This window comes from Typopeltis vanoorti, chromosome 10 (assembly GCF_054136105.1).
Source record: "Typopeltis vanoorti isolate ZY-2024b chromosome 10, IOZ_Tvanoo_1.0, whole genome shotgun sequence".
Lineage (NCBI taxonomy): Eukaryota > Metazoa > Arthropoda > Arachnida > Uropygi > Thelyphonidae > Typopeltis > Typopeltis vanoorti.
The window spans coordinates 37,310,820-37,328,282 of NC_143558.1; the positions used below are offsets into that span (position 1 = coordinate 37,310,820).

Below are 17,463 nucleotides of genomic sequence, written 5' to 3' on the forward strand. Positions count from 1 at the left end.
GCAATTTGCAAGGTGTGAGAAAGTGTAGTGTTTTCTTTATAATTAATAAAGAATTTATAAAAATAATGTCGAAACCTTAAACCAGTATAAGTAAAAAACGATTAATTGAAGAACATCATAGTTTTCAAGAAAAATGGGAGTTACAATATTTTTGTATTCAAGGAAAAAAAAAATTATGCCTGATATGTAGAAACTCTATTGCAGTTTGCAAAGAATATAATATTAAAAGGCATTATGATACAAATCATAAAGAAAACTATGACAAATATGTTGCGAAACTTCGTGAAGATAAATCATCAGAATTAAAGTTGACACTTCAAAATCAACAGTGTATTTACCAAACCTACTGAAGATAATAGAGCTATGGTAAAAACCAGTTATTTGTTGGAAGTTTATTTTTCACTTGGTTAGACTATAATAAATTTAGTTTAATCCTTTATCCAAGTGTAAGCAAACATAGTTTGTGCCTGAAAATATCTTCAGGACTGAGGTAAGGTAGTGCAACTCCGAGCAAAGGTGGACCAAGCTCTCATCACTCCTTGTCTCAGTATCTCCCATAATGCAAAGCACATCTCCTTGCAGACATGTATACTGCTATGCATTAAGGGAAGGGCCACTACCCAGACCAGTTTCAACCTTTATTGAGGTCTCATCTGTGGGAGGCAGACCCAAACATGGAGATACTAAGCAGAAGCAATAGGAGAGGTCATATTTACCTATAGGAGTTGCCAACCGATGTACCACCTTATTATTGAATTACTCTGGATTTAGAGAAAGATGTTGGAAGTTTATTTTTCACTTGGTTAGACTATAATAAATTTAGTTCAATCCTTTATCCAAGTGTAAACAAACAAAGTTTGCGCCTGAAAATATCTTCAGGACTGAGGTAAGGTAGTGCAACACCGAGCAAAGGTGGACCAAACTCTCATCACTCCTTGTCTCAGTATCTCCCATAAGCACATCTCCTTGCAGACATGTATACTGCTGTGTATTAAGGGAAGGGCCACTACACAGACCGGTTTCAACCTTTATTGAGGTCTCGTCAGTGAGAGGCAGACCCAAACATGGGGATACTAAGGCAGAAGCAATAGGAGAGGTTATATTTACCTATAGGAGTTGCCAACCGGTGTACCACCTTATGAACTGAGACAAGGAGCGATGAGAGTATGCTTGTATGCTTGCATAAATCTCACTTGGAACACTGTAGGGAAATTCCTGTTTCTGAAATTTTATTTTATTTTCTATGATTGGCACTCTCGGGACTCTATCCCGATCATTAGAATGGGAACTTCTGAATTATGCAGTGCAGCCACTGTAAAATGTTTGTGCTACCAAATACTCCAGTTGTTCTTCCATACATCTTGATAGTTTCTACCTCAATTATTGATATATATATATATATATATCTCGGGTGCATTCTTCTTCTTGGATATTTTCAATGTTTTGTCACTTGTAAGTGAAAACTTAGCAATCTTTCAAAGTAATTACTTCAGACATATAAAAAACCGAAGATAAAGATATTCTATATCACTTTTATCATCTCTGATTCCTTTTACAATATTCTTTCTAAGCTTTTTTTTTTTTTTTTTTAATTAGCCACCAGAACAATTTGCCATCTTCTTCTAATGCATTGCCTGAGTGTGTAGACACGTTGAATCAGTTTAAAGCACGGTAGGATGAGCATTGTGTGCAATAGTATGTACCTTCACAATGAGTCTCTGACTCCATGGAGGTCAAATGTTAATAATAACATTCTTATCAAAAATTCACATGACTTTTATTATAACTGCTTTTATGCATTGCTTTACATTTTTCTTTATATTTTCCAAGAGCACATGCTGACTTTAATGCTAGGAATCTTTCGTACATTTTCTTCTTTTGCAGAACTGCCTGTTTATCTTCAACTTCACCAGAGCAATTCTATCCTTTGCAAAAAAACTTCACTACTTGCCTTTCTGACTGAAATATTTGAACCTATAATTCACCTTTGAAAGCAGATTAATTTTTTAAAACATTTGTAGATTTTCTTAATGAGGGATTATTATGGTTGACTTTAATTATCCAAACATTAAGAGAAAAATGAGAAATCTCATGATAAGAAAGAAGCAGAATTTATTGAGATTTTGCAAGACAACTTTCTCGAGCAACATGAAAAAGAAGGAACTAAAGGTCAAAGTATGTTAGATTTGTTCATAACATCAGAAGAGGTCTCTGTTAAGAATATATGATCATTTTACCACCAGTTGGTGAGTTATGATGCTGTGCTTTCCTGGGAAGTAGATAATTATAATGATGTTTCAATCAAGACAGGTTACATGCTGAACTACAAAGCTGGAAATTATGACCAACTTAGGAAAATACCATGGTGTCATTTACTGAACGGAAAAGATATCAGCAATGCATGGGAATCCTTGAAAAAGTTCTTAAAGGAGGCAGTATCTGAATGTATCTCTAGAGTCCAAAGAATAAATATGATGGGAGTGAAATGGATGTGCAACCTTATTAAGCAAGAAATGCATAAGATTATGTAGAAGGAATATTGTGAAAATAAGCGAGAGGAGTTAGAAATGTATAAAGCACAGGCCAGAAAAGTAACGAGTATTATGCAGAAAGCTAAATTGAAGTATGAAAAGAAATTGGTTATGCAGGCTAAAGGCAATCCAGAAGAATTTTATCATTATGCTGCAAGTAAAAGAAAGAATGAATGTGGAAGAATAACTTTCCTGAATGCAGATGGTACTCTAATGTCAGAAGTTAATGAGATCATTCAATTAATGCACAATGCTACTACTACACTGGATGAAGAGTTAGAGGTGCATGAGAATGAGGTTGAAGAGTTGTTGCATAACTTGGATAAGAATTCAGCAATAGCAACTGATGAAATATCATCATATGCTAAAGGCATATTCAGCAAAATTGGCTAGGCCTTTGACATGTTCGTATAACTTGAATCTCAATTCAGGAAAGATACCACAGGAAACGAAAGAATGTATGATAGTTCGTTGTACACGCGTGGTGCAAAAACAGGTTTGTCTAACTACCGATTTATCAGTATTTCTAGTATGGTGGTGAAGATTTTAGAGGTGTTGGTAAGAACTTGCATACAGAAACGGGTAGACAGAGAAGCTATACTGCAAAGAACAGCATGGGTTTGCAAAAGGGAATGGATATACTGTGATACTGTTGAATTTTGCTAAGGCTTTTAATAGGATACCAAATGAAAGGCTGTTTCATAAACTGGACAATATGAGTTAGGAATATTAACTTTTGGCATGGATAAGTGGAATGGTTGACAGAAAAGTAGTATATGGTGGGTGTAAATCTGCCAGATTTAAGGCCAGCAGTGGTGTATCCCAGGGTTCAGTCCTTGGACCATTGTTATTCAATCTATACATTAATGACATACAATGATGATGCAAAGACAGGTAGTAATCAGGGATGCTACTGATATCCAGCAATTACAGAATAATTTGAAAGAGCTGGAAATTTGGGCAAATGGCTGTCAATTTAATGTTAATAAGTGTAAAGTTTTGCATTTTGTGATGAGATTTCCAATGGCATATTATATTAGTGGGGTTATGCTACGAGAAACTGAAGTCTTGGCATAATGGTGGATTGGAATTTGAACTTCAAACGATCACATAGTAAAAATTAGCGGGGTTATGCTCCGAGAAACTGAAGTCTTGGCATAATGGTGGATTGGAATTTGAACTTCAAACGATCACATAGTAAAAATTGCAAATACAACTCTGAGGATTGCAATGTTGAAGTGAACCCTGACATGTAAGGAGAAGGAAGTCATTTGATCTCTTTACAAGGTCTTGATAAGACCTAGATAGCAAGTATGTGAACTACAGACTCTGCTGAGCAGGAGAAAGAGAGGTTATATGGAGGTGTGGAGAGAACATGGGGCATCCATGGAAGATTGTTTAGATATTCTCCACTACACAGGAAGACATCACAATGTTTCTGCATTACTTTAACCTTGGTATCACTTCTGGCTCCCATTGATGAGACCTCAATAAAGGTTCAAAACTGGTCTGGGTAGTGGCCCTTACCGTGATGCTTAGCATTATACACACCTAAAAGGATGTGTGCTTTGCATTATGGGATACTAAGGCAATTAATGTGACATCATTAGTCTCTATATATCAGTGTTTCTCAACGTGGGGGCAATTTGAATATTTTGGGGACAATTAGAAAATGATGTTGCATTCATCACCTCATCACTGATATACTCAAAACACTCACCATTGTTGGCGAGGGGGGGGGACATAAAAATCTTTGAGGCGTTGAGGAGGGGCACGATTCAAAAAACGTTGGGAAATACTGCTCTATATACAGGTAGCATAGTCGTAATACTTCACATGCAAATTTTGTTTGCATACACTTGTATAAACGATAAATTATGAATATAATTTCTGGGTATTTTTAATTTAATTGAAACATCACAACGTATTCAGCAATAAACACAAAGATTTTCTTTCTGTTTATTGTTGAATACTACAGCTACTCCCTTTCCTTGATTACTGCCTATATAAAGATCTTGTAGTTATTCAGAAGTATCTCACTTTTGTTGTTTTCATTGTATTGGTAACACCAATTATGTTGATGTGGTACTTCTCTAACTGCTGCTCAAGTTTAATTTATTTTTATTTTTAATTAATACTTCTTTGTGTTGATGATGCCTATCTTGATTTGTGCTGATGCTGTTACAGTTGATTTCAGTAGTAACTGTTATATATTTCTGAGGATAATGAAGCTGAAATAAAAATATTATTTATGGGTTTATATATCAGGAAAGTGGTGAGAGACACTTTGACATAACTAAGTAGATCTGAATCGGTAAGTTTGAGAACACATAAAGCAGTGACTGCAATTTCCTCAGAAACTTCATGGTAGAAAATTACAAATCACTCATTTAAGAACTTGTTTTGGAGGTCATATGACATTGAAAATTCATTTTTAGGCTTGTGTGTCAGCTTTTTACCTAACCGACACTGTTAGTCATAAGACTATGGAGAATGCATTTCACATAGGATTACTATTGAGCATTTGTAAGGGATGACCTAGAAGTAGCTAAATTTTAAATGCATTCAACATACAATTTAGAAACCTGGACTAACTATGTCTTTAATTAGTTGCAGTTTTATTCACCCAAAATTGGATGATTTTAGGTTGATATGCACCGATTTCCACAATGCGAGTCAAGATTATGTTGAAAGTCGTAGGAATTTTATTTTTCACAGATAAGTGCTAGCCAATTATAACTAACAAGAAATGATAGTTTTGTTTTAGTCTTTTAAATAATAATAAGGAAACCAAAGTTTGCATATGAAGTATCTTTATAATTAGGCTGCTTGTATACAGAAGCTCTTGACTTCACATCAAATTGTCTCAGTATCCCACAATGAAAGATTCATTGCAGGAGGATCTATCACACACAAATCTCATTAAACTGTGCTTTAAATGCATTCAAATGTGTCTGCACTCTTAGGCAATGCACTCCACTCCCCACCACTCTCCATGAAAAGAACCTATCCTCACTCCCACTTTATACAGTTTCCAGGGATGGTCTCTTGTTCTACCCCTCTCCCAGTATATGAAAATTTTCTTCCATGTGAACCTGGTGACAATGTATGACCAACTTATGTCTCAATCTTATATCTCTCCTGCTATTCACAAGGCTTTGCAAATTGCATTCCCTCAATCTGTCTTCATACCACCACATTCTAAAGACCAGTTACTACCTTCATGCATCTTCTCTGGACTCTAACATTCAATAAAAGTCAAAACTGGTCTGGATAGTGGTTCTTACCATAATGTTTAGCATTATACACACCCAAAAGGATGTCCTCTTGTTCTAAGTCAATATGAGGCCTGATCATGGTCTTACATAATGGAGCCATAACCTCTATTTCTGCATGTGCCATGGTCCTTTGCATCCTTGTCATTATTTGATGTGATGACTTCACAATATGAGCAGTATGGTCCCTGAACTTTAGTTCCTTGTCAACCACCACTCCCATCTCCTTCAACGCTTCCTCACCAAGTGTATACTTTGCATCCCATCGTTACTTGCCAAATTTCAGAACATTATGCTTTGCGACATTCAGCTGAGAGTTCCACTTACTTGCCCACTCATACAACCTGCTCAAGTCCTCCTGTAAGGCTACAATACTTGCACTTGCTTGACTTTCCACTGTTCTTCCCCAATTTTGCATCTTTTGCAAATACTTGCATATCTCCAGTTAAACTCATCCCAATTTCATTGATATGAAAGTTGAATAACATTGGCCCCAAAATAGCCTTATCACCACCGTTATGCAGTGGAACAATTTTACCTTCTTCTACTTCCTTGGGACCTGTGCTGTTGTAAGACCTAGTAAACAAATATGGTACTGCACTGTCAACTCCTGGAAACATTCCCTTAAGACCCAGGGTGATATTGAATTTGTTGAAAGTTGATCAAATCCTATTGCTTTATTGACATCAAGCTTATTTAATTCCTCATATCCTGCTCACTCGCAATTAAACTATCTTTTATTTCCTCTGCACTTGAGCTTCTCATGATTCACACTGATGAGGATGAAAAACCCTTATGAATTGTTCACGGAATACTTCAACTATGTCCTCTGGGATTATGGGATGGGTTACTATCCAGACTAATTTCAACCTGAAAGCTAAATCAATGCAGAAGTCAAAAAAAAGTATGTCAGTAGCAAAAAGAATACTGTAACAGTTCATGGTGGGTGAGCAAGAAGAATAAACATAAATTTGTTAGTGTTCACTCACAATAAGTAAAAAAATCTAGATATTATATAGCTCCCACCATGAAAATTTTTCAATGAACTCATAGTACATTCATACTGTGAGTGGACTAAGGATGTTTTTTAACTTTATTTTTTACATCTGGAAATCGTGCTCTAGAGACCAACATGAAACTTTGTCAAGCCATTTCAGGCCTCCAATAAGTGGGAAAGTAGTCTCACACCAGGCAATAAATTAATCTTCCATGCACACATACACACATATCCATGCTCATGATGGATTTCGAACTCATAGCCTGTTGGTTTGGGAGTCTTTATGCTAACCACTTGGCCAACCAGATTGGCAATTACCAATTTATCTTTTTATCATTCTCTGCAATATGTTTTTGTTATGTGTAATACCTATCTTGTGTCTCACACTGTGTAAATGTTTGATCTGAGATACAGTAGTTGTATCTATACCAGAATAAAGTTACCTGTTCTACCTTGTCTAATGTGCCCATTTTACTATCCCTTAATTCTTTAGAGATTTATTTATACAAAACTTGCTATGCAGTTTCCTTTCTTTCATGTTTATATTGCTTTACTTTTTTGGGTAATTAGGCAACGCACATGTGTAATTAATGTTCTCCGATACAAACTGAACAATATGCAAGATTCAAGTATTGACGCTAAAATTCACAACCATGATTTGAAGCATTTGTACATATTCATTATTACATTAAAAAAATAAAGCATAATAAAAATGGATCATGTATAGGATCAGAGAGAAACATGCAATTTTTCCTAGAAGCAGCTACAACTGATGACAAGAAAACAATTCCCTTGGGAGGGGCAACACAAAACCTTTAGTCTGTTGATGTTCTCCTTTTCTGACAAGCATTTAAAAAAAAAATTTTTTTTTAATAGTGAGATCTAAAAAATTTCATTTTAAATAAAATGAAATTTTTTAGATCTCACTATTTCTTCAGATAATATTAAACTATGTTAACTGAATCAAGCTGTTAAGACTTCAGTAAGGAAATGCTATGGACCATATCAATAGTTATACATGTAAAGCTCCAAACTGTGTAACAAATTAGAAACTTTAATATTTACATTCATTTCCAGCATCACAACATGTCATAGGAGTTTTCACAGTTCTTAATAAAAATTCATATACAATAACTTACTATATTAAATGACAAAGACTATAATTCCACTGTAAATCAGGTCAGTATTAAAAAGATCAGAAAATCTTTCTGAAGGAATTTCAATGACCCCAAAACAATCTAAGATTTCACTACCTTCAATGAATTACTTTAACTGCCAGTTTGACACACAGTGAGGATTACAATATACATTTCTGCGTATGTGTGTTTCATTGTTAATACTGGCTTTGCTGTTTTGTTACAAATATACAATTTTAACTCTTAATATTTAGATTTTTTTAAAAAAAAATTTATATTGATCCCATGCATGAAAGGTAGAAAAACCTTTAGTACATTAGTACCTGTATAGATAAGAGGTTTGGAAAAAAAAAAAGAAAAAAAAATTAATATTTTTCTTAAACAGCTGTAGGTTGTAATCTTTAATGCACTGTAATTTGTGAACTTTTTTTTTTTAAATAAAACTGTATACTTCATATACTTTCTCTGTGTGTGTGTTTATGTCATCACCCACAAAAGATTGTAAAATGCAACATTTTAATTTAAAATTTATATACATAATTTAAATTCATATTCTTTTTGAACAAAGAAAATTAACGTTTCATTATTACCATAAATATTTAATATCTAAAATTTAAGTTTAAACTTTTCGCTGCTAAGCAACAACAAATTCGTATCCTGCATATGAGAAAGTTTTGCCAGTCCTATTCTATATTAAACTGAAAACTCAAATCTCCACAATATCCATTTATACTGAGCAATTTATATTTGTGCAATGAATTGTTAGTATATTTTTTGCAAATATATTTATAGTGCACTAGATGAAAGCTGCTTCATCACAGATAGGGTTACTGTACATCTTCCAGGCAGTAAAAAATATTACTACTTAAAAAAAAAAAAAAAAAAAAAAAACTCATTAAGTTTTACTTCATATATAGTGAAGAATATATTTTAAGCTACCCCAAGTATTAAATAAATTACTTAATTATACATGGCCAATAAACTACAGCTTTGTTGTAACTTAAAAATAATAATTATTAAAAGAAAAGTAACCTAAAATGAAAAGTATATAAATTTTGATAAGTAGTATGGCTGAAGTCAGCAATTTACACTTAATAAATATATTTCATTAAAATGTTTTAATAGTGTTAAAATGTTCAGAGTTCCCTCCCCCTTTCAACATGCTTAAGTGAAATGATATGACGCATAAGAACAAATATGATAAAGGATTTCCTTTATTGAAGATGACAGATCTCTGTACAGATCTTCCCTCTTGGCTGTTTTATTGCAGATGTATGTAAAATTCTGTAACAAGTACACAGCCATAATATTCTTACAGTTCTACTAGTGAATTTCAACAATGGGAAGGTAAAACTCATATGTTTCATGTAGGGTTCAAAGAAGACATATTATGAACCTATAAGCACTGTGTGACACAAGATTAAAAAAAAAAAAAAAAAAAAAACAATAAAAAAAATACTATCTCTATTAATTTTCTTTTAACATAAATATTAATATAACCAGGTAAATATTTGAGTGAAAGTTTGTGTAAATTATGGAAAAACAGTGGTGTGAAAATACTGTATGTGCTATTTATTTTATTTTTTTTGGCCAGGGCAGTGTTAGAATAATGCCATTTTCTCTGTAATCTTGACCAGAACAGTGCTTCAGCAAGTTAACATTTTAAAATTTACAGTAAATTTGAATTTTTCATATCTGAATCTATAAACACACACACACACTAAAATAATCATATTAGTAAAAATCAATATATCTAAAGGGTAGCTTGATTAAAATTTTTAAACATTTTAGTGACTGGCAGACAAATGTGAGAAACAAGTACTTCCACAATTGTTTCTTTCAATGAGAATTGTGTGTGTGTACTTTTGTGTCTGCTGGCTTAAATTACAATTGGGAGGGGATGGGGAAGGGGACAGGGAGAAATCATCCCATCACACAACACATTTTTTTAAAATATCTTAATTATACTTTTATGAAACATTATAAGTTATATCACTTACAACTGCACTTCAAACTTTACCCCAAATTCCAGCATGAAACTTTTTTCTTTCTTTCTTTTTTTTTTTTTTTTTTAATTTAAAATCTACTCCAAGAAAAATGTATAAAAATAATTTCCGTACATGCATGATGTAATTTAAACATTCATTTACAAACTCTGGTATTATACAAAACTACTTTAAGAGTTTTAAAGCTTTTTACTACATGGCTTAGCAAATACTGTTCATTAAGGATACAAGAGGATATATAACATTCTTTCAAGAGAGAGATATATATATAAAATAAGACTTAAAGAAATCTATCTATATGCATCTATACATTTTTATTGTGGTCAAACATGAGCACATTAGTACCACTGCTAGTGTCTTTTGATAAATTTAGAGCATTTCCATCTTCTTTAAAATAAAATGTTTAACTCAAATTTATTTTGGCACGACAAAGCTTACTTCTTTTATCTAAAAATGACTCTTAATCAAAAGATTTAACAGAATGAGAACTTTGTCTGGTAATAAAATGTATCTTATACACAAATGTTTCAATAACACTTCATGGTAAAATTGCTGTTTTAACAGCTAAATGAAATATCTTTATATTTTGTATATTACAGTGGTTAAATACTGGGATTTGGGGTATGAATGCAAACCCTACCTGATATTTCATTTGTTTAAACCACAAAAATAAACAGTGGTATACGGTTACACACCTGAAAATCATGATAACAGCAGTGAAATTGTCTAAAAATATACAGGCAGATTCTTCTAGAATTATTTCAATTCATATATTCTCATCATCAAATCTTCTCTTCAGTTCATATCCCATCGTCAACTTGTACAAAATTTGCTTTATCCAGTCCAACTTTTCACATATATATATGTATATATATATATATACCAGGTGCATGATAACTACATGCACTTTTGTAGCAAAGGTTCATATCTAGCTCTTATGCTTGCAAAGGCTCATTCCTTAAACTGAATTAGGTAACGGATACACACCTGAGAAGGCTTATACACCACATATTCATTAAAATTGAGGAAATGGCTGGTATGATTGGAGTCATGTTTCTCGAAGTCTGTCACTACTTTGCTAAGTGGAACCACCAAACCTAAAAGTGAAATAATATATAACTGTAGGTAGTATATAACCATTGTAAGAAACAAATTAAATCATTCTATTCTTACAGAAATAGTAATAGATTAGACATAGAAATATATATTATTAGTATTAAGAAATACTCATGAATAATGCTGGTTTTTAAGAAACCAGCATTATTCATTAAAAGCATAAAAACAAATAAGGGAGTGTGAAGGAATAATGAAGCACAAATTATAGTCTCTCTTGCCTCATGCTTAAGTGCCAATCTCATCCTCTTGTGGTCCATCCTGTTCCAAACTAAAAACAGGGTACTGCTGATTGAGTATGATGGATATTATAACCCTAATATTCCAAAAAGTGGAGATGCTATTAAAATGCATCTCCACTTTTGAATTTAGCTAGTAACCTGTTATGGGGAAATATGACTTACTAGCAGAAGATTTAATGCCAAAATAGGAAACAGAAATTCCAAAACTAACATAGGTAAATTTGGTGAAGATATCAATTGTAATGGCTGCAAACTACAAGATTATGTAATTTATGATAATAAAAACAAAGAACTGCATTTGAACACAGAAATACATAACTATCATGGTTAGTCTGAGAATGTAAATCAGTTATCAAATACATAACTGCAAATTTTAAGCTATTTGAGTTAATCCAAGTTGTAAGCTCATACAGAAGCTTTGAATTAAATTGTAATCATTATAGGAATGAAAAAAATCCAATTTAAACCAAGCTAAAAATAACAAAATGAAAAATGCCTCTCAATGAAGTTACAATATTCCTTCAATTACAAGATCTGTCATAAGCAGCAATATCAAAAATGTACTGATGAATAAAAAGAAACCACAAAAGGATCAAATGATACAGAGGAAGAATGGGAAAATCTGAAAATGATCCTGATAAAAGCAATAACAGAAAGCGTAAAATAATGAGTAAAATGAGGCAATATAATTGGGACAGGTTACCAAAAAATGGCTAAATTCCAAGACAACAGAAACAGAGTACAAGAGAAATAATGCTACTCCAAAAAAGTAAGGGGAAAAAAACAAAGATGAGCAATTTAACAGAACTAGAAAAGAATATATCAAAGCCACAACCAAAAAAAAAAAAAAAAAAAAAAAAAAATATATATATATATATATATATACACAATGTTAATAGATTTAAATATATCAAACTAACTCTTACAATTAATTCAAGAAATATATGCAGGAAATAAAATAACAGTGAAATCAGAATAAATATAAAGAAGAGCAGTAGGGATGTACTTTGTCATCTACTTTTCAATGCAGACACACACACGCACGCACGCACTTTCAAGTTTCATTATTCTATAGAATAATGGGTCATTTTAGATAAAGTATGAAATACTTATTCTTTGGAATAAGTAATTTTACTTGAAGTACCAAATATATTCCGGTACAAGTCAACCTGGCATATAAGTCAATACTGGGATTTTTTGAGTTTTTATAGTATACTCGTTGTATAAGTCGAATCGAAAAATTTCTTTAAAAATAAAAATTATGACAGTTTCTAAGTTAAATTTTTTTACAGGCATCAACCACTAGGATCATAACTGCCTTTTTAGTCCTTCCATTCTTTGTTTTAGCAAAAGATATAAAATACCTAGTTGATAAAAGAAAATTTATTTCGTATTGACCAGTTGACAAATAGTGAACTGAAGTGCAATGGCTCCTTTTAAAAGAATGAAATATGATGCGAGTTTTAAGTGCAAATTGATTAAATTTGCAAAAGAAAATACTGTGTTGCTGCACGTCTGTTTGGAGTAAACGAAAATCTAGTTTACTAGTAACGAGATTACTAGTAGTGACCTAAAACGAGATTACTAGTAGTGACCTTGAAGACGCTTTCGCGTCTTCAAGGTCACTACGAGTAATCTCGTAGCCGGCTTATCAGATAGAATTTTGTTTCATATGCCAACTATGAGTAATCTCGTATCACTTCCATCTATATATTACATGTTCTGACGGCAGTGTTTATTGCGTATAGTTCAGTTTTAGTTTCTAGTCTCTAAGAACCTTCAATTTCGCCATGGCCAGTAAAAGAAAACTTCCTGATATAGAAGTAGAAGCTTATGCTAATATGAGCGATGATGAATTTCATGAAATATTTGGTTCTGATTCCGAAGATGATCCTACAGACGACTCTAGCGGTGACTCCGATGAAGAAGAAACTTTTGAAGATGAAGTTAGCAACCAGCCAAATACATCAACTTATTGGGAAAATTCAGAAGAAGAGCCCCCACAATTTGACTTTGTTGAAACTGCAGGTTTTAAAATTGACACTGGAAATTTCAGTATCAAAAGGTTAGTTGAATTTTTCTGAAGATTTTCTCACAATTTTAGTAGAACAAACCAATTTATATGCTTTACAAAATATTGAGGAAAGCCGAGCGAAGTTCAAAAAAAGTCGAAGAATTTCTAACTGGAAAGCAACAGACATACCTGAAATGAAATTATTTCTTGGACTTTTACTTCATATGGGTCCTTGTAATTTACTGTCTATTGAGCATTATCGGAGTACAAATCAACTTTACAATTTGCCATTTTGGCGCTCTAAAATGAGCCGAAATCGATTTCGAATTTTATTGCGTCATTTGCATTTCGCAGATAATTCTCAAGCAGCTAATGATAAATTGCACAAATTAAGACCAGTCCTAGATCATTTTAATAGTGTAATGCGAAATTGCTACACTTATGTATTGATGAGTCAATGGTGTTGTGGCGTGGTAGACTGGCATTTCGGCAATACATAAAAAACAAAAAACATAAATATGGCGTGAAATTCTATGAACTGTGTGAATCTATTGGATTGGTGATAAAAATAAAAATTTATACAGGAAAATCTGAATCCTCTTTAGCGAAAATGGGTCACGCATATGATGTTGTATTCCACTTGATGGAAGAATAGTTAGACAGGGGTTATGTATTGCATGTGGACAATTTTTATAATTCTGTAGCTCTAACAGAATCGCTTACCAACAGAAAAACGTATGTGTGTGTGGAACGCTGAGAAATAATAGGAAAAACAATCCACCAGATGTTATTCATTTAGAGATAAATTTATCTCAATTTTTGTTGGAATGGATGAACTTACAGCATCAGAGAATATCAGGAGGAATCGGGATTTTCATTATTTGGAAATTTTACCACCAACAGAAAAAAAGAATCAACCGACAAAGCCATGACGTGTCTGTACAAGAAACAAACGTAGACGCGAAACACATTATTATTGTCCTGTTTGCCAGGAAAAACCACCATTGTGCATGGAAAATTGTTTTAAAATGCACCATTCTTAATTTGAATAAATTTTTTTTTTATTTTTTTATTTTACTGAGTGCTTTTTTATTTCATTGATTGGTTTTTATTTTTATTGATTTTACTAGTTTTAAATTGATTTACAAATTACGTGTTATACTACGGATTAACTCACACTTGGCATAGGAGGTTGGTAATCGACATACAAGTATACTCGTAGTGGGCTTGTGAAGCTCATACATGAACTATGAGTATACTCGTAGTTTGGCATCTGAGGCACATATACAATATACTATATTTTAGTTGAATTATTTCCCTTCTACCAAGCCCCCAGACATGCTCTCCACTTTATTCAGAATCCAAGGGTCCAAATTAAGGTAATTATACAAAGGGATAACTCGTGTTTGGCATAGGAGGTCGGTAAATCGACATACGAGTATACTCGTAGTTGGCTTGTGAAGCTCATATACGAACTACGAATATACTCGTAGTTGGCAGCGAACGTGTTAAGAGCCAAAGCCAAATAACTGGGAGTAGACCTCCACATTGCCTTTTGGGAATGCACTAATCACACTAGGGCTTCTGACATAGCCCTAGCCCCCAATCCTCACCTTCACATGGTTCCCCCCCCCCCCAATACGGTGGTAGCAGGGTTTTTCCCCTACCGGAAACTCGCGTTTTTCATCCCACATACAGACAAATTGGCTTTCAGAACACATACAATTTACAGCCAAAAAATACCGTTGTTGGTGATGATGGGCGATAGATGGTGTGAGAGTGGTAGTAGTGTCGTAGTTGGAAAATTAAGTAGCAGTGGAGAGGATGAGATATATTTAGCGAAGTAGAGCAGTTAGTCCTCCCACGATGAGTCCTTGAACTCCCTGGAGGTGTCGCGTAATAATAATATTTTCGTATTATTGCTCTGAGATTTCATTTAATGATTATACTGATCTCTGTAAATCATCTGACGAAGCTAATATAGTTTGATCATCTGCAAATGATAATGCATCTATCTCTGTAGGTTATGTGTTACCATTAAAATGCATGTGTGTGTGTACATGGGGGGAGGGGGGGAGGTCTGGAATGTTCTGATAAACACCAAGAACAAAAACAATATTAAAGCAACTGATATAACCGATATAGTCATATATTCTTATATCCATGTATGTTCTTTCTTGTGGTTATCGGTTGTTTTAATAATTTTTCTTCTAAGTATTTATCAGAACCTTCCAGATTCCCCTTGTATGTATAAACACATGCACACAGTGCTTAGAAAGAAGTCAACAGACACCATAGTGCGAGGAACAAACACCCATTCCATCCACTTTAATAAGATGTAGAAACTCCTTTCGCTATGGTGACTGCAGCAATCCTAAGGGAGAAAATATTTTCCACTGATTGTTATCATACCAATAAGCGTATGATAACAATCAATGAGAATTTTTGACTCTTCTTCATGTATGCATGTAATGAGATACTGGACTATTGTGCAGCAGACGTCTGCTGACAAACTGACCTCACCTAACGATGAGATGTTCAAAAGAGTTAAGATCAGGGCTCTCTGGCAACCAGTCGAGTGTGGTGACATTCATGTTCACAACCCATGCAGTTTCAGCAGCAGCAGCCTTATGACATGGTGCATTGTCTTGCTGAAAGAGACAATGGTCAGTTCCATAGAAACACTACAAAGTAGGGAGCATTGCATTGTTCAGAATGTTTACTCAGAGTTCAATGTTCATGGCACCACAGTGGTCTGAGGGCAAACCAGAAAAACAGGACCATACCATCATATTTTTGCCACTCCAATATTTTCAGATCTTACATTTTGGTCTTCTAAGATATTTATATTGTATCAATCCACCTATATCTTGGTGTACCTTTGAGTCTTTTTTCCTACCAACCTGGGAAAAAAAAATTGCTTTCCTAATCATTCCCTGAATGCTAACAATGTCAAGTTTTTTTCCTAACATTATTGTTTTTAACATGATACTGCCATTGATGCTACCTGTCTTTGATCACGTTTTATTTCTAACCCAGCTCAGATCCATAAGTTAAAACTGGTATGAGGCTGCCACACTGCTTACTGGAGGCCTGAAGTGGCTTGAAAAAGTTCCATGTTTGGTCTCTAGAGCAGAGTTTCCAAACTCTGCTCTAGAGTTTAGAAGAAAAAAAAAAAAAAAATATATATATATATATATATATATATATATATATATATATATGTATGTATACAGCAGTTCCTCGATTAGTGCGCCTAATGCGTTCTTTAAAACAGGTGCATTAATCGAATACAATAACGTACGGGAAAAAGTATAATTCATTCCTCAAATTTCTTGAACCCTTAATTTTTTTTATAAAATAATTAGGGTATGTCTCAGGGGCTAGTTAAAGGAAAACCCATGAAGCTGAAAGACAATAAAACATATTCAGAATATAAATTTTATTATTCTACTTCTTAATGAATTGAGCTAACGTAGTTTGGCAGGAATTTTGTAGAATTAACTATTCTACTTTTCTGCAAATTTTACTGCTTCTCTCTTCATCAGGGTCAGCCTCTAAAGCATTGCTGCTTAAACACTTCAATTGTACGAAAAATATTTTCAAATTGTTTCTGTGAAATCTCTTTTGGCTGACTATCAGTGATTAAAGTTTCTTTGAGATCTTCCCACTGTGCATCTAAATTCAGCAGGTAGGAATCCCTCAATTCTTCAGAATGAGATTTAATCAACTCTTGGACGTTATATCATTGAAGGGGAGAAAGAAATTAAGGACGTACTAATTGGTCGCCAACACGCAAAGTGCTTTATAGATAAAATTTCCCAACTCTTATACATGCAAAATAGTTACTACTTTAAAAACTACAATGATCATAAAAGAGAAGTTAATTTTCCGACGCGTAATAATAAACAACTCACCCCAGAAGACGGATTGATTACCCTATTATCGGAACGGATTCTCCTTTTTGTGACGTGCGAAGTGTCGAAGGGTCTCGAATCTGTGGGAGTACTACAGCAGACGACATAAATTTTGGCAGTAAAAATTTGGAACATAGTATACATGGTGTACATGGAAGCAGTGTAGTATGCCATTAAATATAACTTTATAAAATGTTTTAAATTAGTAACTGAATTATTTCATTCTGGTGAG

General features: G+C 33.5%; 1 protein-coding gene across 1 annotated transcript in view; it reads right to left on the bottom strand.

Annotated features, from left to right (window-relative positions):
- Positions 1–7,837: 7,837 nt before the first annotated feature.
- Positions 7,838–17,463, bottom strand: part of LOC150102348 (poly [ADP-ribose] polymerase tankyrase-like) — a 1,002,656-nt gene continuing 993,030 nt past the window's right edge. Inside the window, 1 exon segment of the mRNA XM_090399561.1 lies at positions 7,838–11,042. Within this exon segment, the coding sequence (XP_090255687.1) occupies positions 10,897–11,042 (146 nt within the window). The 3' untranslated portion in view covers positions 7,838–10,896.